This window comes from Lupinus angustifolius, chromosome LG08 (assembly GCF_001865875.1).
Source record: "Lupinus angustifolius cultivar Tanjil chromosome LG08, LupAngTanjil_v1.0, whole genome shotgun sequence".
NCBI classification, from domain to species: domain Eukaryota; kingdom Viridiplantae; phylum Streptophyta; class Magnoliopsida; order Fabales; family Fabaceae; genus Lupinus; species Lupinus angustifolius.
The window spans coordinates 11,326,747-11,354,379 of NC_032016.1; the positions used below are offsets into that span (position 1 = coordinate 11,326,747).

Genomic DNA, 27,633 nt, shown 5'->3' on the forward strand with positions numbered 1-27,633 from the left:
GATTATCTCTTCTGAATAAATTGAACCATGAACTTTGACCTTTGTGTGGTACATGAAAATTCAATGGTATCTTATACCACTTGAACAACTCATTTATATGGCTATTACTTTATAGAAATTAATGTTTTTGTATTAAAAAATTGCTTATTTGAAATAAAATTAGTTTCTTTTAGCTATACCAATATATATTAAATGGTGAGAGTTGTGTAAGGCTGACGAAAATCAACGTAAAATTTCGTTAAATTTGTATGTTATAAATCAACAATGTGATAATGTTGATGTTGGATTGTTGCCTAGCAATGCATTGCATCATCCGTTACAATGTCAAAAGAGAAATGCTCACTGCATCACCACTTGAATGCACTTAAAGAGAAGAAAGGGATCTTGTGTTTGTCTGGATGGGTGCGATAAGAGAAGTTAGTTCACTAGTCTAGGATATGAATCTGAACATGAAATATAGATACTCTTACAGGTAAATCAATGAAAATAATTGACACGGTGATTAGGATGATGATTGATTTTATGAACCTACAAGAGAGTAAGTATGTTGGTGAAAGGCAATCGAATCAGACATTTCAAGTTTTAAGTTGTGGTACATTGATAAGACAAAATTGACAAATGAGATTATATAATCGTAGATAAGAAATAAAAGAATGGTATATGATGATGTAAAGAGAATATGAGATATAATCATAACCCCATACTTTGTAACAAATGAATACACCTTTAAAATAATTGGTGTTTATGCACTCTAGGCAGGACTAGAGGAACATCATAAGATAAAAGAACAATATATAGTCCCAAAATGTCATTCTTAGAAATCAAATATTAATCTTTAACCTTGTATAATACATGAGAATCCAACGGTTCCTTATACCACTTGATCAACTTCATTTAAATAAGTTAAATTTATTTTACTCGTGAGAATTATCAATTTAAATTTATATCACAATTTATGTTTTTTGAATGAATGTGATAATGTTAATCTTATGTCATTATCGAGCAATGTGTTGTATCACGAGGAACAATGTTAAACGAGGAAGGGTCAGTGCACCACCACCTAAATGTAGTAAAAGATATGTCAAGTCATACGACTTATTTCATTCTATTGATTCCCCACAAAACAGAATATCGATCGATATTGTAGGTAATATTATAACATTCACGCCTCATAGGATGAGGGAATACCTGATAGTATTAAAAAAAATATGGTCACCTTCTCTATTATGTTGATGAACTTATGTACATTTTCTAACCATGAGAGTAAAGAACATAAATAAATGTTATCTTAAATAATTATGTAAATGGGTGGATCAATACACAAATAATACTTGTGAGTCAAGGACCTAGCCCTACATTAACTCTTCTCCAATCAAGCAGAAGTGGTACTTGTGCTTAATTGTTTTTTAATATATAACTGAAGGACTTCATCACCTCATGGATAAATAACTAAATACGCTTACTAATAACTATCATTTTTAAAAATCGAATTATTAACATTTTAGTATGAACGAATCTTGTGAACCTTACAATATTAGACCCTATCTCGTAATCAGGGTGAAGTTTGAATGAATGGTCCTCAATATAGAATTTGGAACACAAATTAATCAACAAAACTGGCTAGTTTATATGGTCACAACAAAATTAAAATATCATTTTACTTGTTGGCTTTCAAAAAGAACCCTATGAATGTAAATTTTTCTCTTTGCATTTTAATATTTTAAGCTTAAATTTTTGTATAGATTACTCTAACATACTAAAATATCATAAACAAGATAATCCCAAGCAAAAGATAAGCTCAAATTTTCACATGAACACTAATAGCCAATGTTATGAAACCCGAGTCAGAAGTCATACCAAAAGAGGTTTCGTTTTAAGTTTAAATTAGTACTTCGGCCCAATTCACCAGAAAAATATAATTAGTTTCACTTATGATCAGCTAAGATACACTTGAAGGGCAATAAATGACAAACAAACATTTGAAGTTGCTATAGCTAACACAATGGCTAATTATCCATTTTTAAGATAAAAACTGCATAGACGAAACTAGTTGGTGCTCAATATGATCGAATATCGAAAATATAAGACTAAATCAGATTTTCTTTCAATGAAGTCTGAATCAACTGAAAACAACAGATCAAAGAAACCTTTCTAAGGACAAAAGAAGAGGATTTGATACAAGTCTACTGATCGCCAGGCAGTGTCTTAATGATATCCGAATCACCTGAAATAACACGAAATAAAATTAGTGAAACAAAGAGAATAAAATTAGTTGCTAACATTTAAAGTTACGCAATATCAGATTTACCAGGATCGACAATACTGAGGCAGCACACTCTGTAATATTTCCCGCATGCGGTACCCAAATCCACATTGTCTATACACGAGAAAACTTCGTTAGAGACATTAATAGAACATTTAAGAACTGAGAGAGATTGGCGAGTTTATGTCCTTTGACAACTCTACCAAATACTGATGCACTTGAACAGGATAATACTTCAAAAAGGGAAATAAAAAGGAACACATCAACGACTGAAACCAATTCTACATGAAATATGTATTTATAGCAATACATATGCAATAGTTCAAATGATCAGTGCAATATATTAAAGTAACATTATAAGCTCCATTTCATATTAATCTAAAATGTAAACTAGTGACACCTCAAGGTTATCTCATATGCAAATTCTAGCAACTATAAAACTTGACGCCGTAAGATTTTCCATCGGCTAAGATATGACTGGCTGGCAGCAACACAACACCGATAAAAGTCATATACACAATTTTTCCTAAACATGATATTTAAAATTAAATATGGTGGAGATTGTATCAGGTTGAATGTTTTATGAATTGAAGCATTTGTTAAACTCGCGAATCCATCCTAAGAGGCGGAACGAGAACTTACTCCCATTATAATGGTGAACTCCAACCTTGGCCAACATAGCATAATACTCAATTTCTGACTTCCTCAATGGTGGACAGTTATTGGCAATGATAATCAATTTCCCTGCAAGGAAATTTTTCAAATATTTTTATTATAAATTCAATACAACCATCAAAATCCACATAAGGTTAAAAACCACATTTAAATCATAATGTTCAAAATTATAATCACTTTAACTTTAAAAATCTGAAAGATGCCAAGTAAAAAAAAATCAATTTTTATGTTAAATATTAACATAAGAACAAATTCAAACACACCCCATTAATTCAATTGAGCTGAAAAACCACACAAAAATGTAAAAATCAGAATATAGATCTATATAATGCTATAACATAAATCAATACCTTTAGAACTCCTAAGGGATTTGAGAACAGTTTTGTAACCCAGTGTATATTTTCCACTCTTCATCACAAGAGCGAGCCTGTTGTTAATACTCTCATGAGTCTTCTTGGTTTTCTTTGCTGCAACCATGGTGGAAGTGAGAGAGAAGAGTGATTGAATTGGAGGGAAAGAAGAGAAACCCTAATTGGTGGAGGCAGAGAGTGGAATGAAAGAGAAATTAGGATTTTATATAAAAGTTGGGTTTTGTGGATTATATGAGATAATTGATTGGGCTTAAGGCCCACTAAATGTAAGAGATGATTTTTCAAGTGGATTATGATAAGAGAAAATATGTATATACCGAGTTTTTACACTGTCACTTCATTATTTACCATTCATTTTCAATTATGTTTAACTTTTCACAAAAAAAGTAATCCAAATGAAGGGTGGATGATGCACTGATTGTGCATAATTCTTTACAATGTCAGTGCATCAATATTACACTCTTATGATATTATGATTATTTTCATATTATCATTCTTCGTTGTCACACTTCTGGTTGAGAGCACTAATTCCGAAAGTAATTAGTTCATTAGTCATAAGGTGAGATAATACCCTTGATAATATCAAAAAATTAATATAAAACTCGTTGATATAGGTATTGATTTTGGTATAGTGGATCATAGTCATCTTCTTATTTCTATTATTACATACTTTATCATTAGAAAACTCTTTCAATCACAACTTCGATAGCATTTACTTGGGAATACCTCAACCTTCCAACTATGCTATTTGTATTTACACACATATGACCAAAGTTTGATATGTTTTTATCACTTGTATTTATTGGTGTCAAAGTTATAATCCAAAAGAATTTTGTAATATGAATATTGGGCAAATGTTATAAATATGTTTGGTGCATAAAAGAATGTTAAAAGTAACATTGAGGTTAAGTAACATGTTCTACTTAAAAACTCATCATTAGATAAAATGAAAGGACAACTTAAACTTATTATTAGTTGGTTATTAAAATAACATTTTATTATTGTTTTTAGGCAAGTATTGGTAGTGATACACATATTAGGGTTAACACATAGACAAGTCTCCTACATACATGTCCAAATCACCTAAGACGTAATTATATTATATTTTTTACAATATAAACTACTTCAGCTTTCTCTCTAATACATTCATTTTCGATCGTATCCTGTCTAGTGCGTTTACTCATCCAACACAATATTTTTGAATCTGCTACATTATGTCTATTTTTGGTAACATTACATTCCTTATAGTTATGCAATAAAATTTCCATTAAAATTGGATTAAGTTTTTTATCACATATGACACATGAAACACTATATCATTCCATCCAAATTGTTTAAATCCTATGTTCACATTTTCCTCAATTTTTTCATTGTCTTGTATGATTCACCTAATTCATCTAAAGTTTAGCATTATTAAATTACAAAAATACTTGTACTTATAGGTACCCATAAAAATATCCAAATGAGAATTTACAATAGTAACTTATGAAAATTGACCATTATCATGAAATATATCTTAAGTATGTGCATATTTATAATTTTTTAACATTTTCATACATTATATTTTTATTATTTTAAGATTATACTTGACTTATTTTATTATTGTTTCATACTCAATTTTAGTTTTAGAAGTATAATGACAACTTTATGATATATGTATATATGATTTTGTAATGAATATTTATATATAATAATTATTACAAATATATAATATATAATTAAGCTTGACAATTGGTGGGTAATATTACCATAAAAATTTGATTTTAATTAGACTCATATATGATCGGATTTTAAAAGATACAGTACCAACCAATAATTTAAAAAATAGACCCAATATTCATGACCATGTAAGAGTTAGACTCTTGCATGTTCAAACATGACTTTTGGGTACAGTTGACATATGTTAGATACACTTGTTCAATTGTGTAAGTAATGATATCTCTTTACCTTATAGTAGAACATTTGATTTCAACCATTTATTTATTGATATAATGTCTTTTTAACCATGTTTTTTAATGGCTTTACTAGTAATTTAAGATACTCACCTATACCATTTAATATGCCATTGATTTTCTAATTCTTTCACTAGATACACATAGTCAAGTGTTTTAAAAAAGGGTATAATATTTATATATTGTTATTGTAAATATTTATACATAGTGTTTTATAAAAGAGTATAATATTTATATTCTGCCAGTGTTTTACAATGACGGTATAAAATTTCTTAAATTGTGAGTGTATATATCATTTTTCTCTTTGCAAAATATTGCATGTATATCATTTTATATCCTAATATGTTAAACTACTTATATATAACAATAATATCAAGAATTCTTTATCAAATGAGAAAAAATGCATTTTATTTAATCATGTATAAGTTATTATGTTCCAGTTCCAATTAATATTTAGGATTATATAAGTCTATGAGTTATATACAAATTAAAAAATCAGCATAATCAACATTTACAGTTGAATAAAAGATAATACTTAATCGACCCAACCTTATCCATACTCCCCTATCATGCTAATAAAATGAGTACTTGGATGTCAAATGGTAAAATGCAAATGCACCATTTCCATCATAGAGTATCTCTGGCGATAGTCTTTAACAAAATAAGGATCGTTCGTAAAATATGGTGCTGCTGGGAGTGACATATTTTTATTCATGAATAAAGAACCATTATCTAATTAGAGTACATTTTTTATTTTCACAAAGCCCTTAAAATAATCAAGAAATGAAAAAAGAGAAAGGGAAATCATATTAACCAACAATAAAAAGGGGAAGAACATATACCGACTATATTTTCTTCATATTCATAGAAAGTAACATTGAACGCGCTCGTTTGAGAGAACACGGTTAAAACTAGAAAATAAATGTTTAACAACTTTCATTTGAGTTAGCGCTGTTAAAAATAGACATTTAACATTGTTTGTTTTAGTGAACACGATTAAAAGTAGATATTTAACCGCGCTCGTTTGAGCCAACACTTTTAAAAATGGACATTTAATAACGTTCGTTTGAGTGAACACTTCTAAAATAGACTAATGATGCTTGTTTGAGTGAGCATTGTTAAAAGTAGACATTTAACAATAATCACTTAAATGAATGTCGTTAAATGTGTACTTTCAACCTCTGAAGCACATATACATGAAACTCCTTCACGTGTCGGTGTCGGGCACGTATCCGACACGGATACGCACCAATTCATTATGGATATGTATTCATGGAGTATTCAAAAATAAAAATTAAAAATATATATTAAGATACGTATCTCGAATGTTTTGAACAAAAAACTAGGATAGATATGATATGTATCTTAAATGTTTTCAAGGAAAATGTCCTTTTTATAGATGATGGTGAAGGAGGATATGAAATTGATACTATTTCTAGGACTAGACAATAAACAATTTTATGAATTATTCTATTATATTTTCAAGTTTAGATATTTGGAATTTTGGAGGGTAATGATTTGCAATTTTCATTATATTTTCTACTTTGAATATTTTGATTCACACTTATAATTTTATCATATTTATGTATTTTTACTATTTTATACATGCATCTTTAAACTATTTTCTATATTTTAGAGAAAATATGCATGTGAATATCACATACTATCATATTCAACATATCTATCCGTATATGTGCTTCATAACTTTCAACTTAATTAAATGTGTACTTTCAACTAAGGCCCATTCAAGGACAAAAGGTGATTCATACATTGAGCTGAAAATAGGAAAATTGTTTAATTTAGTTGGAAGTGTGAACAATTATAAAATAAGTTGTGGATGATGTAGGCTTCTCATAGGCCCCACTACATTTATTTATGGATTTAATATATATATAATGACAGCTTAACAGTTTTTTATATTGTCAATAAATTATCCACAATTGATTTATTAACCACTATTAGCTCTCAAACAAAAGTAACATAAATCAATATTAAATAATATATTGACATTATACCAAACTGTTCAGTGTATAGATTTTAAACTCGGTTTATTAGACTTATATATATCGAAACATTTATTTATTTTCCTAGATCTTGTTCTCTTTTCCACCTTACTCTGAAATGCATTTGGAACTTGTTTGCATTTCTCATTTCACATTCAATCTACAATCTCAATTTCTCACTTCTCATTCTTCTCCATTTTCAATCTAGCATCTCAATGGCGAAGAAGTATAACAACAACATCAACAACACTAACACCAGAATCATGGAAGTTCCATTATCTCGATTCGGCGTTTTGGTTGCGCAACTCGAATCAATCGTCGCTTCCGCTCCACAACAACCTCCTGATCAACTTCTCTGCTTCGATCTCCTCTCCGATCTCATTTCCGCCATTGATCAAGACACCAAGGTTTTCCTCTCACGAACACACTTCCAATTTCATTGTATTCATTTTCATTTGCATTTCAATTACTCTGATGATTTGTTGAATTCTTTGTAGGATTCGATTATGTTGTGGCAGAGAAGATGCGAAGATGCGTTGTACTCGTTGCTTGTTATCGGTGTACGAAGGCCGGTGCGTCATTTGGCTTCGGTAGCAATGACTATGATCATTTCGAAGGGAGATACGATATCAATTTACTCGAGAGCGAGTAGCCTTCAAGGATTTCTTTCTGATGGGAAGAAGAGTGAACCTCTTAAAGTTGCTGGTTTGTCATAACTGAACACACTCATACACTTTGTAGAGTTTTAGATATTGCAATTGAATAGTTGTCAATGTTTGCCATTCTTTCGAATCACTATTGCGATTCTGTTAGTGGCAATTCCAAATGACATTGTTGTGAAACTCTATATTTTCTTAACTACAACTACGTTAACATTTAAATGGAAGAGAAAATATAAGGGGTACTGGCCCATACTTACATGGCGTGCTGTGTGCAGTTCATTAGTTTTTACATTATTATTACAAGACTTCTTTATGACGAACCCAGTAGGTGGAATTAGGTACGTGGTGCATGGAACAGGACTGGAAGACTGATATTGTGTACATGATTGTGTAGGTGTTGCACAATGTTTGGGAGAATTGTACAAGCACTTTGGCAGAAGAATTACTTCAGGTTTACTTGAAACGACAACCATAGCAGCTAAACTTTTGAAATTTAGTGAGGTATTTCTTTCAAGCTTGTATCCGAGTATGTTAAACTATGGAAGTAAAGCATAAGTAAATGAAAGGCAAAATGCAATGCACAGAGAAATATGGCCACTGTTTGATGTTGGTTGTTTAAGCATACATGTCCCTCTGTCCCAGAAGTATCATATATTTTCATAATTTTTTTTGAATATTCTCACTCATTCTCTTTGAATATCTTTTTGTTTGGCTTTCTCTGGTAAAATTCACCCTTCAACCTAGGAAATATGGTCCAATTAGAGGAGAATCATATCCAGTTCGACAAGAATAATTATATCAATGAACCAATGGGAGTTCTTGTTGCCTTATGCCTGCTCCAGTGCTTCATGCTTTCCTAAATTTGGGGTTGTTCAAGGTTCTATTGTATGTTTCTGGGAGGATTTGCGAATCAGCTTTGTATTGTACCCTTATTTGTTACATTCCCTCATCTTGCATTTTTTCTCCTTTTTCCCATGATATTTATTATCTTTATGTATGTTGTGGATGCCATCCTTTTGTTGGATCTATGCAACTCTTCTCTGCATTGTTCCAATTTTACCGAATATCATTGAAAGGGAAATAAAGCGTAATGTAAACCATAAGATTCAAGTTGGGGGGTGAAATGGAGGAGTTTTTCGAGTGTATCTGTCATAGAAAGGCATCACTCATGCTTTAGGGAGAAGTTTACTACGTAGCTATAACTACAAGACATGTGATCTTGTATGAGACTGAATGTTGGGTTTAAAAAGCCAACAAGAGAATAAAGTAATGTATTAGACATAAGAGTGTTTCATTGATGAGTAGACACACTAGACAAAATAGGATTATGAACACATGCATTAGAGAGAATATAAGCATTATGCTTCTAAATCACTATCTAGTTCTACATCCCTGGACTAAATATATGAAGCTGGATATCTTTTTTGTTCGGAAAAAGTCATCGCCAAGAGCTCAGTTGTTCCTCATGTTCCTGCACAAACCAGATTGCAGAAGTTCTTATTAAAGCACTGTCTAACCATCGATTTTGTACTTTGAAGGACAAAGTCATGGTGTTTGACCCATATGCTATGCAGAACCCACCCTGAGTTTTAGGGTAAGTGTTGGGTATGCTGTATTATGCTAATGTAATTTAGAAAGGAAGGTTCCAGATCATACAAGTAGAATATTCTATATTCAGTAGTTAGGAAGAATATTCTAGACCCTGAGTATAGATACTCAGATATGTAAAACAACTATCATTCGGTTAATTCATTTACCAAATTTTCAGATTCTCTCTCTCCCCACTTTCTCTCATTTTCTTGAATCCTAGAATACTGAAAGGGTTTCAATATGACGTTGGAAGTAGAAAAGGTGGAGACTGTTCATTATCCTAATCGTCTATGCAAAGTTTTAACGGTTCCTTGTTGTACCTTGATTTTTCTGCTTTACAGGATACCTTGTCCTCCCTATTATTGTATTTTCCCTCTTTACTCTCTACTTGTATTATTTTATATCAGAAACTTTGGTGAGGTTTATGTCCTGTGAGAAACAGCAATAATGAAAGCATTTTCTTTCACTGAACTATAAAATGAAAAACCCAGGCATTAAAATTGGTTGAGAATAGGATTTCTGTCAACTTTGTTATACTTGACATAGGTGCCATTGATGTAGGCACCTATATCAGTGTGGTTAGCTATCCTTCTGGTTAGTAAATTTTGTCTCTCAAATATCAGGAGTTTGTAAGACGCGAGACATTACATATGCTTCAGAACGCCTTGGAAGGATCTGGTGGTAGTGCAGCTTCAACAGCATATACAGAGGCATTCCGTCTCATCACACGATCTGCCACCGGAGATAAGTCATTTTCTGTGAGAATAGCTGCTGCAAGATGTCTGAAGGCATTTGCTAGTATTGGAGGCCCAGGCTTAACGGTAGCAGAACTTGATAATTCTGCCTCTTATTGTGTCAAGGCAGGTGATTTTGGTCTCAATTTCACATGTTTCACTTATGTATATGTCAGTCGTTTGACAGTAAAGTCATAGCATTGCTTACAATTTTTCATTTCTTTGTAACTGATGCTTCTGATAGGCCCTCGAGGATCCTGTTTCATCTGTTCGGGATGCCTTTGCTGAAGCTTTGGGTTCCCTGCTTGCTCTTGGAATGAATCCTGAGGCACAGGTTTCTACATATTAATATTCTTTGGTTTTACTATGACTTTTTTATTTATCCTTTATAACTAAATCTTACTAGGTTCAGCCAAGGGGAAAGGGTCCTAATCCTCAACCAAAAAAACTAGAAGGTGGATTGCAGAAACATTTAGTTTTGGCTTTCAGAAAAGGTACAACGCTTTGTTTGGATCAACAATTTTTTTTGCTAAGACGGCGAGAGTATACCATATTTACTTTCTGAATGTTATTTTTATTAATGGAGGCTATGTTTTCCATATGTTGCTTTGTGAGATTACGTAAAATAAACGCCATTTCAGTGCTGGCATTTCTTTCAGAGCACTGGAGATTAAATGGTACATTGCAAGCTAGGATGAACAAACAATGACATGACATCCGATAGGGACACATCGACTCTAAATTCTTAAAAGTTTAAAACATACTCAACCTTTGGGTGTCATTTTTTACATTCAAATTTGAAATTGTCGTATCCTTGCTGCGCCGAGCCATGTTCTGCTTTGGCTCATGTTCTACACATGTCTGATACAAGATAGGACACCAAAATGACATGTGCATGATTTACAGATTTTAAGTCACTTCTAGGGTGGCAGGCATGTGGATATAAAAACTTCATCACATCCAGTTATTGCAAAAGAGTATTGCTCTCCACCATGTGGCCTTGCTGTTTCTGATAGTCATGACTCATGACTTATAAGTTCTTGTATGCAAGGAAGGATTCATATATGTTAAGTTTGATGCGCTGTGCACTTAATTGCATAAATGCCCCTAACCAGATTATTACAATTTATACAAAGTGCACCAAATTTTATTAATTTTATTTTCACTCCTAAGCCTCGGCGCAACGCTAAGGTTGCTTACCACATGACTTGGAAGTCATGGGGTTCAACTCCTCATTCTGGAAATAGTTTGTCCTTTTGTTGGGGTAAGGTTGCATAAATCTACCCTTCCTACACCACATCACCATCCTCTCACCCCCATCGCACCACTGACCTCTATAATCATTTCCACCCACAAACAAATGTGGGAAACATAGGATCAGCTACGCTTTGATTCCCACTTTCTGTCGTAGGATTCTCCTCCCAGGTCCAAAAAGAATTGATTTTGATGCCACCCATAAAGACTCATCTCTATGCTTCCTTCTTTTCCACCCTTATTTGTCTTACTTGGCATGTGCCAGGTTCTGCTCTGCTTCTATTGCTTTCTTTTCATTGCGTGGACCTGGTCTTGCCCTTGTATGGCCGGGCAGTGTGTTGGTGGTGTCTGGTGCGGTTTGGAGGTTGGTTCAGTGATGGTTTTTTTGGGTGTGTTTGCTCTTTTGAATGTTTGGTGGCTGTTTTTGGGTTTAATGTGGTGTCTTTTGGCAATGGAGGGGAGATCTGGTGTTGGGGATGTTAGCCGGAGGTGGGTCGAAGTAGTTGGCCGAAAAAATAGTGGAACGAACGATGGTGGTGGTGAACTAAGATAGTCAGGGAGAAAGGTGGAGATGGTTGTTGCCGATGGGAGATGGTGGCCATGGGTAGGAGTGGGGGTGGAGTTCGGGGTATCTTTTAATTAAGTTTTCTGCAAGGACATTTTTGCAAGAAGTTTGTTGGTGTACCATAAGACCTGTCCTGCAAGGAAAGGGTTAAAAAGAATATTAAAGGTGTATTCTTGTTGAATTATTGAATTCCTTTTACTGTTTGTATAAGTAGAAATCACTACTAAGTATGTAATTTAAGGTATGTTTTATATTAGTTTATTTTTTATAGAAATTATTGCTTTATTTTTCAAAAGCTGTCTCAGGGAGCCTTTGATTATAGGCCGTTTTGGAAACAATAAACTAATTCAAACTGCATTTATTTTTGAAGAGTGGAACAAATTATTTTACTTTTGTTTTTATTGATAAATCTTCTGCACTTCACTTCACCATGCTTTTCTTTCAGTTTGCTGGTATATGATCTGTTTATATCTGTAATAAGACTCAGCCTGTTTTCGTTTCATTGTAAACTCACACTCATCTCATTCTCTTAAATCTTCTGTTAGTCCCGTCCTTTTGTTGCAGTACATAATGGTTTTTTTCACTTTTGCAGCAAGCGGAGTGCGGTCTAGGGATGTCCGTGTTGGCCTAACACTGTCCTGGGTATTCTTTTTACAGGTGAATCTTGACACTTCAACTAGAGTTTCTCATCTTGACGCCCCCTGTTTGCAGTTCTCTGCTTTATTTTGATAATAAAAGAATTCCTTTGTCAGAAGGGAGAAAAGAGCGAATGGAGGATTAGTATAACAGGAATTGTTCATTGTAATATTATATAGATGCATAATGATTTTTTTGTCAGCTAAATAGTGTTTGGATTCATGGTTATTTTTCGGTCTTCAATTGTTGGTTTAATAACTATGTATTTCATTTCTGGGATATCTAAGGTTTAGTTTAGTTGAGTCGTTATATCTATCAATTTGAACCTCGCGTGCATTTCAATTTTTTGACTCACAACTATTTTGAGTAATACTGCTTGTTTAGCTTGAGATTATAAGGAGCAAAATAGTAGAAAACATAAAGTAAAAAACAGAGATGATAACGAGGAAGGCATTTGTTATTGTTTTTTAACTCAAACATTTCTATGCACCAGATTTCCATTTTTCTTTATTATGGTATGGTACTTCTTGTTTTCTTTGTTTTTGGTTTCAGCTTTGTTTGGGAGTGTTCTTATGTATGTTCAGAGATTGGATAATATTGTTTTGCTATTTCATTTGTATGCTATTTTGCTCTGTTCTACTCAGAGGAATGCTCATACATGTCCTGGTGTTTTTCCTTTTTTAGATATTTATGCGTTCATCATTTACTTAGTTTTGAATTTCTACCTTTAATTTTTAATTTTAGGTTTGTTATTTTCTTATTTTAGTTTTGGATCAGAGATGCCCTCATCTTTTTCTATACTTTGAGGTTGGCTGTCTGCTAATTCATATACAGTTCTCGCTATCTTTGATTGGCAGTAGATTTGTCCAGACAATGGATCACCTTTTTGTACTTATTGTTGAGGCTTGGGAGGGATTTAGGTTCTGGATCTTTATGGATTTTTTTTCTCAGCTGGGGTTTGGTGTGTCAAAGTCTAGATTTTCGATCCATAAAGTTTGTATCCCTTTTCTGGACGGGGTTGTGTTTTGGCTCTGTATTTTCCATTCATGTTTTTCCTTTTGCAGGGCATGCATAGGGATCCAAAAGCTCTTTTGATTTAATGTATCTATCTTTTATCTATGATTATTGTTATATATGTAATATATGTATTTATAAACTGTATGCATATTGTTCCTCAATGTTTTGTAGATTTTAAGCCAGTTATTGAGAAAAAGAATATTCAAATTCATGTGCTTGCTTTGGATGTTATTTTTATTCTGAGTGAATTTCCTATTTCCAGGCCATTCGTATAAAATATATGCATCCAGATACTGAGCTTCAAAATTTTGCATTGCAAGTTATGGAAATGCTACATGCTGATGCTACTTTTGATGCCCACGCATCGGTATTTTCTCCACATACTTTACTCTGATTAATTGCTTGCAATTCTTTTTCATATGTGGATTTATTGATAAATATTGGTGTACATATGATTGGAGAAAGGATATGGGGCTGTAATTTTTTAATTCTATTGAATTTTTTAGTTTTATATTCAAATATAACCCTATGTCTATTGCTTCTTATTTTATATGTATTGAAATCACCTATTAGAAGATTTGGTTTTTGATAGAACACTGGTGACATTCTATCCATATAGCCGATCCCATCTAGTGTCTAGAGGCTTTGGTTGTTATTGGTATATATTTAAATTTAATGAATTATTTTTGGAACTTCTAGGATAGAATTGATTGCTGAAAATTATTTTAATTAATTCTTTGATGTATGTAATTCCACGATGCTGAGTGCAATTCACCCAAGCAAATTAATTTTGACACAACTGATTTGTTAACTGTCTATTTGGTCCACTTTTATGAATGAGTTTAGCGGTTTTTAGATTTTCTCCATTATAAAGCTGTTGACAAGGGGTTCGTATTTCTTACTGCAGGCATGTGTTCTCTATATCCTCCGTGTTGGCATAACTGATCAAATGACTGAGCCCACTCAACGGAGTTTTCTAGTTTTTCTAGGAAAGCAGGTGTGAAGAAGTTACTTGTGTTAAATAATCGGTGATCATAGATATGGATATGTGTCTGTGTGTATTATTTCAGCTTTGAAATCATCTTAACTATGCTTTCTTTTTCTCGTTCTCTTTTTGGCATGTTGCAGCTTGAGTCACCTGAACTTGGTGCTTCCATGAAAGTGGCTGCATTACGTACATTGTCTTATACACTGAAGACATTGGGAGAGGTAAGCCTTAACTTCTAATGTTTCTATCGGAAAATGAAATATAGGTGGATATTTCTATTAGAAGAGTAAAATGTCTGACTGGGATTTTTTTTGGTGTGCTTATTTTGACTTGTGAATTTGCAGGTTCCGCTGGAATTTAAAGAAGTTCTTGACAGCACTGTAGTTGCTGCCGTGTCTCATTCTTCAAAGCTAGTGAGCTAATGTTTTTTTATATATTTGTTTATCAGTAGCTCATATGTTTGTATTCATAATAATTTAGTGTTTACATATTTGCTTGTTCATTTATGATTATATACTTGTTTTGGTTTTAAATCGTCTTGGTTGTTCCTCATGGTCATGGCTGTGGGGTTAAATGAAAGGGAAAAAGAGGTAAATGTTCTTGTAAATTATTTCTTCACGCTATGTTTGGAGGGAGTGAGTTGGGAGGGTTAACTCTTCATTTTGGGTAAATGTTCTCTTTATTTTTATAAAGATTTTATTACTCTCAATTTGGAAATGAAAAATTAACATGCCTTCTGTTTCCTTCCAAATCCCATCCAAAGTATAAACATTAGCTAAAACTCTGGTAGCATTGCAGTTGTGGAAAAGGAGAACAATAATGCCTTTTTAATTATAGGCCTACACAATTATATTTGGAGGTATCTGAAATTTAAGCGTATTTCTTATGTCAATTTAAGAATTAATTAATATTTAAAATGAAAGCTGAGTTCCATTTTGATTTTATGACCATGTGGTATCAGTTCTCTTCTTCTCAATGATTCTCTTTTCTTATAAAAAACATAATGTAAAAAACAGAGAAAAAAGTTTGCCTATAATAAAAAAGAATGTAACACTGTATGGCTGCAAAAATTAGAATAGTTGCTACTAGGGAGAAGATATAATGGAAATTTAGAAGAACTACCTGTGTATGTAGTATTGTAATTTGGTAATTTGCTGATGTTAGAGATACAACTAAAAGCAGTAATGTGTCTAAACATGATGTAATAGCCTCTTTGACCAAAATGTCAAGAGGATCCTTATTTTATTCATTCTAAGGGTGACCCAGTGCAGAGAAGTCTCACCAGAATGGATCTGCCAGTTTGAGTAAGGTCTGTATGCAGTCTTATCTACATAAGCAAAGAGGCCTTTTCTGCAATTAAAACCCATGACCGTAAAGTCAGGGCAGCAGATTTTCCACTGTGCTTGGTCTCACCCTCTCCATTGCCTCCATTCTCTTTATGAATAAGATATAAGAACGGTAGTGGTGGGATTGTGCTTTACCTATTCTTTAAGTGCAAATGGTTTTAGGGGAGTGGGTGTATCTAGTAATAATATAAAAAAAGAAAATGTGGGCATCTTGCAGCTGAGTCCTTTGGGAAGACTGCTTGTTCAATTTACATGCCTTTATTGTACTTGAGGCTATATACTTGGTATGACGATCAATGAAGTGATACTGTAGGAACGAAAGATACTTATACATGGTTTCCATTGATTTGGAGAAGACTTATGATAAAGTTCCTAGAGAGGTATTATGGAAATCTTCAGAGAAAAATGAGTTCAAATTGCCTATATTCGAGCAATCAAGGATATATATGATAGATCAAGATTGGTGTGAGAACATAAGATGGATATATATGATACGCCAAGGGTGAACGTTGAGATCCTACCTGTTTACATTGGTCTTGGATGTGCTTATCGAGCATATCCAAGAATAGATGCCACAATGCATGCCTTTGCATGCAATATTGTGGAGAGAAGCTTTAGAAGCACACGGCTTTCGTATAATTGGAAGTAAGACAAAGTATATGTTGTGTAAGTTTAGGAAGAGGTTGACAAACCCTATTGTAGAGGTAAAGATTAGAGATCACACTCTACCAATAGTGACCAGATTTAACTATCTTTGGTTAGTCATACAAAACGATGAAGAAATTATAGGAAATGTGATCAATAGGATTTAAGCGGGGTGCATGAAATGAATGAGTATTTTTGGTGTTAAATGTGATAGAAATGTGTTGCTCAAAAGCTTAAGGGAAAATTTTACTGCATAATTATAAGACTTTCAATGTTTATGAGACCGAATGTTTGGTGGTAAAATGTCAGCAAGAGAATAAACTCAAAGAATGTTGTATTGAATAAGTGAACATACTTGATAAGATAGAATTAGGTATGCATACATTAGATTAGAGATAAAGCTGGGGTACGTTCTGCTATAGAAAAAATGATATGGAGAAGGGACTGATAGAGGCCCCAATAAGGAGAATATATGAAATGGAGGTTAGTCCAAAGTCTAGTGACAAAGGAAGGCCAAGAAAAACCATAGGTGAAATGAATAGGAATGATTTAAAGATCAATATTTTGTCAATGACCCTAATTTGTGATAGAGCATTATGGTGTCGTTTGATCTATGTAGTTGACTCCATTTAGTGGGACTAAGACTTGATTGTTGGTTGTTATTGTATTATACCTGAGAATGTTTTCTTTGTAATTCATGTTTATTGCATATGCTGTTCAAAATTGCATGACATTATAATTCCTGTTCATGCTTTTCTTTCTTTTTCTCTTTGTAATATCTGTTCCTAAAATATATTTTAAGGTACGGATAGAGGCTGCTTTGGCATTACGTGCATTGGCTGAAGTTGACCCACCATGTGTTGGAGGGTTAACTTCATATGGGGTGACAGCTCTTGCTGCTTTAAGAGAGAGTATATCTTTTGAAAAGGTAAAATATATTCAATTTTGATGATAGCCTATATTTTGCTTCATCCTTTGTTACTTATCATCATTAATGTTGTTTGATAAATGAAATTGTATTAGAAGTAAGAATTTATATTGAAAGAGAGGATAACTGCTCCTTAGCAAAGGCAAAAGTAGAAACATATAAAAGACAGACAAACATGTTAAAAGATTACAAGTCTCTTCCAACCATGTTGTGTGCCTATGATAGCTCATGGAGGCAAATTCTATTTCTAATTACAAAATATATAGTTTCCTTGACAAGCTGATACATTTTTAAGCGAGTTGACTTTTTTGGGGAGAGATGAAATAAAACAAAACTACACTCACTCTTCTATAATATTCCATTTTAGGAATTACCAATTTACCATTGATACATTATTTGCAGGGAGGCAGCTTACAGTTTGAGCTTGATTCTTTGCATGGCCAGGCTACTGTCTTGGCAGCTTTAGTTTCTATTTCACCAAAATTACCTCTTGGTTACCCGGCTAGGTAACTTGTCTACCCTTCCCTTCTTTTTCTGTTTTCAGTCCCGGATGAGATACAAAGCTTATACTCCAAATTGAAAGATTCTTTTCTCCCTAAATATCAAGTCGTTAAATACCTTGAATTTGGAAATGACTTGTGTTTATGTATATCATCAATTTTATCCAAAAAATGTGTAGGAAATGGGTTATCAGCTCCTTTAATTTAGATGACAAAGTGCATAATGAGTTGAAAGCTATTTTTTGTATTTTTTAATGGAAGTACTCCCTCTGGTTCTTATTATAAGACACCATTTGGAAGATTTTGACGGTCCTTTTTATAAGACACTTTACATTTTCTATGCAACATTTGTTGCTCTTTCTCTTATTTGGCCTTTGTTCATAAATGAGAAACAGTAATGTGTGAATTTTCCAAGGGCATGTAAGAGGGTAAATTTGTAATGTTTTAGTATTTTGTAAAAAAACAAAGAAAATTAGCTACTTTTATGGTTTGTGTAATTCGGTTAAAAGCTCCCTATAATAAGGACCAGAGGGAGTAGTTGTCAGAATTGATTCTGAGAGCCAGTACTTTGTATATATTTTTTACTATATGATAACTGGATATAATGTCAGTCAAAATTTACTTCTTCACACTCTCTCATTATCATTCCGCGACACATTTTTATCTCCCATTGAAGGCGTCATGGGTATTCCAGTGCTGCTATATGATATATTATTCTTAGTTACTTTTTAGACTGGGATTTACTTGGTTTTTGCCTTTATTTTGATGATTTTTTGTATGCAGTTTGCATTATTAATTTGACCATGATCGTCATTCTTGAGTCTGGATAACAGCTGTATTATTGTCCTTTAGGAGGTATGATGCTTGCTTGATTTGCTGTACTAAGAAGCAATAATGTTCCATATGCAGGTTCCCCAGTTTAGTGCTTGGAGTTTCGAAGAAAATGCTGACAGAACATAGTCGTAATCCTGTGGCAGCCATAATTGAAAAAGAAGCTGGATGGTTCCTTTTGTCATCTTTATTGGCTTCTTTGCCAAAGGAGGTATATTGTTATTTATCTATTAGGATTAAGATGTTATATTGACATGGAACCAAAGATAAAGTAAATGTGCTGGAAAGTTTTAAAGGGTCTTCCAATAACAAAAGAAATATATTGGTGGGAAATCATGAATACATATAATAGGAAGGATGACACCATTCTCAACACTACTACGGAAAAGAAATGCTGTCAGAAAGTTGAGAGGCAATGTAAATGTAACAAGGGCCTTTTTTCCTTCTGGCATGTCTAATAAGGAAACATTTTGAAATTACCCTAAGAGCTGAATTCTTAAGAGAAGCCAAATAAATTTCTATTCAGATTTTAACAGCTGTCTGCTTCCTAGTACTGCACATCATACATCAACATATTTAAAAAGTCCTTGTTGAAGTTTTTCACAGACGGTGCAATGTGCTTCAATATCATTGGTCCTCATGGAAGATAGGATGAGATGCAATATGGATTTCAGTTTGGTTTATCACACCATGATTTAACCTGTCTAATCACTTTCTAGTGTTTGAATCTTAAAAAGAAAATGATTTATTCACACTAGTTTGACTAATAGTCTGTGCTTTGGGATGATGCCCCGATTGAACACTTGATTGAGCAAGTGCATTTATCTTTCTACACCTTCTGAGAACCGAATCACCACCAATGAAAACAATATATTGAGTTGATTCCAGTTTATCGGATAACTATGCCAATCAGCATTCAAGAAACCTACCCTCACAGTCACAATGTCACTGCATATTATGCCTCTGCCATGATCCTACAGTACCCAATGGGTTTACATCCCCCGTTTCCCTTTTTCTTTTGGAGTTTTTTTGGATCTTATCATATATCCCTTTTTGCCTTCTTGCATAGTGACTACTTGTAGGAAGAAAGTGACCATGATAAGGCTCATACCAAGCCAAGGGTTATTAATGTGTACAAAAGGGGTAAAAGGAAAGTTTGGCTGGAATAACAAACTTTCCTTTTACTACCAGTTAAGGCAGTTAAGGGAAGGGAGGGAATTCTATAAATAGTAGCTAGGTTAGTAGGGTAGTTAGCTTTTACTTTGTAACTAACTGATTTGGAATCAGTGGAAAAGGATCGTGGGATCCTTCTCAATTCTTGTAATTCTTGCCTAAAATTCTAATAAAAGTACTAGAACCCTAGCAGATCCAAGTTGGAATCTGTGTTAGGGGCATTTCTTCTTCTAAATCTCTTCTTTTCTATTCATTTGGATACCAGTGTCTATCACTGGTATCAGAGCACCATTCTGGTGCCTGTGGATTGTGCGACCAACCACGCTGCAATTGGATCGGTGTATGGTTTCTACTCGTAGCATGGCTAAGGAGAACGAGAGTGAGGGTCAGGACAGAGGAGGCACGCGCCAAGAAAGAGAGGAGATAAGGATGAAGTTGGAACTGTATGAAGCACGCACCAAGAAGTTGGAGGATTTAATGTTTGCAGTGGCAACCAAACTGGGTGTTAACCCAGAGGAGCACTCGTATGGAGAAGGCAGTGAGCATGAGGAGGAGGTTGATAGTCATCCAAGAAATGCTGGCCATGATAGGTGGAGGAAGTTGGAAATCCCTATCTTTACAGGGGATGATGCATATGGGTGGGTACAGAAGTTAGAGAGATATTTCTCACTACGTTCTATTTCTGAAGCAGAAAAGATGAGGGCTACGATGGTGGCTCTGGATGGTAGAGCACTCAGTTGGTATCAATGGTGGGAGGGATGTAACCCTTACCCTACTTGGGAATGTTTCAAGTTGGCAGTGGTAAGACGATTCCAGCCAGCGATGGCCCAAAATCCCTTTGAGTTACTCTTATCACTCAAGCAGGAAGGTGGGGTAGAGGCATATGTGGAAGAGTTTGAGAAGTTTGCAGGGGCCTTAAGGGGCATTGATCAAGAGTTTGTTAGAGGAGTTTTCTTAAACGGGCTCAAGGAGGAAGTAAGGGTGGAAGTCAGGTTGTATGAGCTCAAGACTCTTCCAGAATTAATTCAGAAGGCTATATTAATTGAGCAGAGGAACCAGGTGGTGAATAGGAAGGCCCAGGCAGGGTACCAGAGACCTTCAGGGTCAACCAGATCCAACTCCTATAACAGGGTGGTTACCTTGGAGCCCTCTGTATCTAATAGCTACAGAAAGGAGGGGTCATCTATGGGGAGTGTATCTGTTCCCTCAAAAACTAGCTCAAATGGTGTGGTTTCCAAATTGGGGGGTGATTTCAGGAGGCTCACCAGTGCAGAGTTAAAGGAGAAGAGGGAGAAAGGGCTCTGTTTTAGGTGTGATGAGCCGTTTTCCAGAGACCACAGATGCAGGAATAGGCAGTTGCACATGTTATTGATGGCTGATGAGGAGGAAGAGGATGAGGAGGGGGAAGGGGAGCCTGAGGTAGAAACCTTTCACTCCTTACAACTTTCTCTATACTCTATGAAGGGCTTCACATCAACTAAGTCTTGGAAGGTTGGGGGTAAGTTGGGCAATCATTCAGTGGTGATCCTCATTGATTGTGGAACATCCCACAATTTTATATCCAAGGATTTGGTGGAACTCTTGCACTTGCCCAAGGAGGATACCAAAGCTTATGTGGTTGAGGTAGGGGATGGGCATCTCATCAAGTGTAGGGGAAGATGTTCTAAACTCACCCTGAGTATGCAACAATTACAGGTAACCCAAGACTTTTACTTGTTTGCTTTAAAAGGGGTAGATGTGGTTCTGGGTCTGGAATGGTTGGCAAGCTTGGGAGAAGTCCAGGCTGATTTTGGGAGAATGACTTTGACAATGAAGAGAGGGGATGCCAGAATCATTCTTCAAGGGGACCCTGCCCTATCTAGAACAGAGTTGGCTCTAGGAGCCTTCAATCAGGTGTTGCTCAGTGAAGGGGAAGGATTGTTGCTCCAATATGAATCCCCAGAGGTAACTAATTCAGAACTGGGGGTTCATCCAGAGATAGAGGAAGTATTAATACAGTATGCAGAAGTGTTTCAAGACATCAAAGGGTTGCCTCCTGCTAGAAGTCATGATCATGCCATCCACTTAAAAGAAGGAGCTGAGATTCCCAATTTGAGGCCATATAGGTGTCCTTACTATCAGAAGTCTGAGATAGAAAGGTTGGTCACTGAAATGTTAGAAGCAGGGGTGATAAGGCCAAGTATAAGTCCTTACTCTAGTCCTATCATCTTGGTTAGGAAAAAGGATGGGGGGTGGAGGTTTTGTGTAGATTATAGGGCACTTAATAGGATTACCATTCCTAATAAGTTCCCTATACCTCTGATTGAGGAACTCTTGGATGAAATTGGTGGTGCTAGGGTATTCTCTAAGCTGGATTTAAAGTCAGGATACCACCAAATCAGAATGAGGCCAGAGGATGTGGGGAAAACTGCCTTCAGGACTCATGAGGGTCATTATGAGTTTTTGGTCATGCCTTTTGGGCTGACCAATGCTCCTTCCACCTTCCAATCCCTCATGAATGAGGTCCTAAAGCCATTTCTAAGAAAGTTCACCTTGGTCTTCTTTGATGACATCTTGGTATATAGTCCTGATGTTGAGTCACATGTCTACCATCTCAGGGAGGTTTTGGCTCTGCTGCTTCAGAACCATCTCCAAGCTAATAAAAAGAAGTGTAGCTTTGGCCAGACCAGCATTGAGTACCTAGGACATGTGATCTCAAAGGAAGGGGTGGCTGCTGATCAATCTAAGGTGGCTACTATGAAGACTTGGCCTCAACCCAACAACATCAAGAGTTTGAGAGGGTTCCTGGGGTTAACTGGATACTATAGGAGGTTTGTAAGGGACTATGGAAGGTTAGCCAAACCTTTGACTGATCTTCTTAAAAAAGATTCCTTCATATGGGTTCCAGAGGCTACTGTTGCTTTTGAAGGGTTGAAGGCTGCTATGGTGGAGTTACCCTTGTTGGCTGCCCCTGATTTCAACAAGCAGTTTGTGGTGGAAACTGATGCTTCTAGTCAAGGGTTGGGTGCTGTATTGATGCAAGAGGGGAGACCACTAGCCTTCTGGAGCAGAGGATTATCTGTCAAGGCCCAACAAAAGTCTGTTTATGAGAGGGAGTTAATGGCTCTTGTCCAAGCTATACAAAAATGGAGGCATTATCTTATGGGGAGGCATTTCATCATCAGGACAGACCAGAGAAGCTTAAAATTTCTCACTGAACAGAGACTATTTTCAGATGAACAGTTTAAATGGGCAGTTAAGTTGGTGGGTTTAGATTTCGAGATACAATACAAACCAGGCAAGACCAACTCTGCTGCTGATGCTCTTTCTAGGAGAATGATGTACTCTGCTATTTCAGTATTGAATAATGAGGAGGTGGAAGAATGGCTTCAAGAGTTGCAACTGGACCCTAAGTGGAAACAAATGTTACAAGACCTGACTGTCTCACCCAAGGGTCACCCTGGTTATGAGTTGAAGAAGGGTATCTTATACTACAAGGGTAGGTTATTGCTGTCCAAACAATCCAACAGAATTTCACTCATCATTTCAGAATGCCATGAAACTCCTACTGGTGGGCACTCAGGGTTTTTCAGAACCTACAAAAGGATCTCTAGTTTTTTATTTTGGGAAGGGATGAAGGGAGATATCAAGGCCTTTGTAGAAGGGTGTGACATTTGCCAAAGAAATAAATACTCCACACTGTCCCCTGCAGGTCTGCTCCAACCTCTCCCTGTTCCTTAACAGGTTTGGATGGATATCTCTATGGATTTCATAGGGGGATTACCTAGAGTGAAGGGAATGGATACTATCTATGTGGTAGTAGATAGGCTCACTAAATATGCTCATTTCTTTCCTTTAGGGCACCCTTTCTCAGCTAGGGAGGTGGCTGCTATCTTCATCAAGGAAGTGGTTAAACTACATGGGTTTCCTGCTACAATTGTCTCAGATAGGGATCCTGTTTTCTTGAGTCTATTCTGGAGGGAAATCTTTAAATTGGCTGGAACTCAACTCAAACTAAGTACCTCATACCACCCTCAAACAGATGGCCAAACTGAGGTAACAAATAGGTGTTTGGAGACTTATCTCAGGTGTTTTGTAGGGCCAAAACCCAAACAGTGGGTGAAGTGGTTGCATTGGGCAGAATTTTGGTTTAATTCTAATTACATTGGATCCACTGGAATGACTCCTTTCAGGGCACTCTATGGCAGAGAAGCTCCTCTACTGGTTAAGTCTGGGACAATTCCCTCCAAGGTGGAAGAGGTAAATAGGTTGTGCAACCAGAGGGATAGCATCATAGAGGAACTCAGGGGTAATCTGGATAAAGCTCAAAATATGATGAAGCAATATGCTGATAAGCATAGAAGGGACATTGTGTTTGAAGTAGGGGATTGGGTCTATCTCAACCTCCAACCCTACAAGATGAAGTCTCTCATCTCTAGACCTTTTGCTAAACTAGCTCCCAGATATTATGGACCCTATGAGGTGATTAAAAAGGTTGGGGTGGTGGCTTATCACTTAGATCTGCCTGTTTATTCCAAAATCCACCCAGTTTTCCATGTGTCTCTGTTAAAGAAGGCTCTGAAACCCCACCAATTACCACAACCTCTCCCTGCTATGCTGAATGAAGAATATGAGCTGGAAGTTGTGCCTGAGATCATCCTTGAAAAAAGGATGGACAACCAAAGGACAGACAACAAAGGCAACTTAGAAGTTCTGGTGCAGTGGCAAGCATTACCAGAGCATGAAGGTACTTGGGAAGCAGCCACAACCATACAAGGTCAGTTCCCTAGCTTTCAACTTGAGGACAAGTTAAAACTATTAGGGGAGGGTAATGATAAGGCTCATACCAAGCCAAGGGTTATTAATGTGTACAAAAGGGGTAAAAGGAAAGTTTGGCTGGAATAACAAACTTTCCTTTTACTACCAGTTAAGGCAGTTAAGGGAAGGGAGGGAATTCTATAAATAGTAGCTAGGTTAGTAGGGTAGTTAGCTTTTACTTTGTAACTAACTGATTTGGAATCAGTGGAAAAGGATCGTGGGATCCTTCTCAATTCTTGTAATTCTTGCCTAAAATTCTAATAAAAGTACTAGAACCCTAGCAGATCCAAGTTGGAATCTGTGTTAGGGGCATTTCTTCTTCTAAATCTCTTCTTTTCTATTCATTTGGATACCAGTGTCTATCAGACCACCTGCTTTTCTTACTCACCTGTAGGATATTTCATACTCCCAAACAAGGGAGAGGATTGCCTTCTTTTTCCTTTCCCTTCCTCCTCCTTCCTAGCTTTGATCTCTCTCCTTCCCTTTCCCTCATAACTCCCAAACATAGCCTTAGGATTATAATTTGTGAATATGTTCAAGAATTGTTTCAAGGACAACTAACTTCTTAGTGTTTTCCATGCCTACAGGATCTTGAAGCGGAAGTCTTCGATATTCTTTCTTTATGGGCTACTCTCTTTACTGGGGATCCAGAAAATGAAGTTAAGAAAACTGAAGATTTTATGTCAAGAATACAGTAAGTTCATTTGATTGTATTCAATCTTTATAGGTCATACAATGCTGATTATTATCCGTTGGGTGGGGCTATATCTTCTTTATATTTGAGAAAGAATCTCTTAAATACAATGCAAATGAGAAGATATAGCTCACCTAAATATTATTCAGAAGGTCAAATATATGCATGTCCCTTTTCCAATCATGACTTCAAAATTAATCGCCACATCCCAAGTCTTATGAACAGAAAGAGAGAAATTTTTAATGCTTATCTGATCAACAAGAATACCTTGTTTCTACTAAAAATTTCTCCAAGCACATAATTTTTCAGTGTAAAACTTTTGTTTCTTCCAACAGTTTTCTCTCATGGTGGTAAACTCCAATCTCAGAAAATGTTTTCAATATAGTTTTCTCACAGCTATCATAAGCACTAGAAATGCAGAATTTGTGGAAATAGAATCTGCAATACACTGTAGTGCAGAATAATTGAACTGTTAGAAAACAATCCCAAAATATTATGAGAAATTATAGCATCTCATAATTTGAGGTCATTTATTTTGTTTTATCACATTTCTCATAAGCACTAGAAATTTGGAATTGATGGAAATAGAATCTGCAATACACTGTAGTGCAGAATAATTGAACGCTTAGAAAGCAATCCCAAAATATTATGAGAAATTACACTGTCTCATATTTAGAGGTCAATTATTATGTTTTATTACCATTAGTTTTTAGGAATTCCTATTTAAATATGGGAATTGTGCTTTCTTTTCCACCAATGTACTATTTGATCATATGGATAAATCAAGAGATGGAATAATTTCTCCATACACTGATCGTATTAACACAATAAAAACAATGTCATGAGCATTTAAGTTCAACTGTAAATGTCAATCTGCTTAGTTAATAAATCACATTCATAGTTATTACAGAAAAATACTAAAATAGTTCATATTAGAGACACATTCTTAATTAATAATGAAGATAAGAGTATTACAAATTCTAGAGTTGATCGAAGTTGGAGGCTCTCATGAAATTGAACCACATGAAGATAATGTTAAAATTGGGTTTAATCAGTTTGATAGGAGAATCAATAAAGAGAAGATGGGGCAAACAATTAGGGGCGAAGGAAAAATTCTGTTGAGAAAAGACAAGGTATGTTAGTGAATTAGTAAGCCTTACAGTTTTGTTCTATGCTGATGAAGAACATGTAAACAATCGAACATGTATACTAGAATTAGGAAGAAGAAAGAGAAGGAATAAGAGAAGAAAGGTAGATTCGACGAAAATCAACGTGTTAAGTAGAAGGGAAAGAATGGGAGGGTTATATGACCTAAAACCCTTGGAAAAAATCTGCCACATATTAAAAAAAGGGCAAAAAAGACTCTTCCTCTCCAAAGTTAGGGTTCCACTCGCTGCAAAACATGTAGCAGGTCATGACAAAAATCAAGTATAAGTCCAGATAATAGAACCATAGACTGTGAAAAATTGACATGAGAGAACGAGTGATTGTACGGACTTAGTTATCAGTGAGCAAATGCTTCACAAAGTGAAAACATCCTCATCTTCTTCATATCCCCGAAATATGTGCAACTGTTGAGAGTTATGTATAATCAAACAATAAAGCATATTTCACTTTATGTCTAAGATCAAGCTTCTTTAATTCACCAGCAGTTGCTCTAGATTTTTGAGAGAAAACATTTCACGAATATGACGTTGTAGGTCATAGAAGCCCTTTTCATCAAATTTCTCTATTGCAATAGCTTCAAGAATTTTATTTTGAACCTTATCTTGCTAGCAGATTTTATTTTGCATATTCTGGGCTTTCAGAGGCTTTTTCAGTAGCACGATATTTGGTCATAATTTTAGGCCTTGATATAACCCCCTTTTATATTTATGGGTTTGAGTTTATAGTTTTTCTGCCATCTTGTATCACAAACAAACAAGAAATGAGAAAAATGTATAAAAAATAAATACCCAACCTAAATTCTTCTATTATCTAAATCTTTTCTTCTCATGGAAGTTTCAGAA

The 27,633-nt window shown here is 35.1% G+C and overlaps 2 protein-coding genes across 6 annotated transcripts in view; one reads left to right on the top strand and one right to left on the bottom strand.

Moving 5' to 3' along the window:
* LOC109354754 (60S ribosomal protein L30) lies at positions 1,908-27,554 on the bottom strand. Of its 2 annotated transcripts, none has more exons than XM_019597461.1 (6): positions 27,547-27,554; positions 26,355-26,365; positions 3,289-3,421; positions 2,906-3,007; positions 2,309-2,377; positions 1,908-2,224 (listed from the first exon to the last, which is right to left on the bottom strand). In XM_019597461.1, the coding sequence occupies exons 3-6, from the start codon at positions 3,413-3,415 to the stop codon at positions 2,184-2,186; spliced, it is 339 nt and encodes a 112-aa protein (XP_019453006.1). In that variant the 5' UTR covers positions 3,416-3,421; positions 26,355-26,365; positions 27,547-27,554; the 3' UTR covers positions 1,908-2,183. The 2 variants fall into 2 exon arrangements, with proteins under 2 accessions (XP_019453006.1, XP_019453008.1); XM_019597463.1 differs by lacking the exons at positions 26,355-26,365; positions 27,547-27,554 and adding exons at positions 25,005-25,008; positions 26,227-26,232.
* Positions 7,360-27,633, top strand: part of LOC109354752 (HEAT repeat-containing protein 5B) — a 40,174-nt gene continuing 19,900 nt past the window's right edge. For 2 of the 4 annotated variants that reach the window (XM_019597457.1, XM_019597460.1), the window contains exons 1-15: positions 7,361-7,671; positions 7,762-7,969; positions 8,321-8,427; positions 10,140-10,376; positions 10,495-10,584; positions 10,657-10,744; positions 12,662-12,726; positions 13,985-14,089; positions 14,630-14,719; positions 14,851-14,931; positions 15,055-15,123; positions 17,504-17,629; positions 18,032-18,135; positions 19,039-19,171; positions 25,518-25,624. In XM_019597457.1, the coding sequence (XP_019453002.1) occupies positions 7,480-7,671; positions 7,762-7,969; positions 8,321-8,427; positions 10,140-10,376; positions 10,495-10,584; positions 10,657-10,744; positions 12,662-12,726; positions 13,985-14,089; positions 14,630-14,719; positions 14,851-14,931; positions 15,055-15,123; positions 17,504-17,629; positions 18,032-18,135; positions 19,039-19,171; positions 25,518-25,624 (1,802 nt within the window). In that variant the 5' untranslated portion in view covers positions 7,361-7,479. Of the gene's footprint in view, positions 7,672-7,761; positions 7,970-8,320; positions 8,428-10,139; positions 10,381-10,494; positions 10,585-10,656; positions 10,745-12,661; positions 12,727-13,984; positions 14,090-14,629; positions 14,720-14,850; positions 14,932-15,054; positions 15,124-17,503; positions 17,630-18,031; positions 18,136-19,038; positions 19,172-25,517; positions 25,625-27,633 lie in introns of those variants that run through there. The other 2 variants (XM_019597458.1, XM_019597459.1) reach the window with 2 other exon arrangements.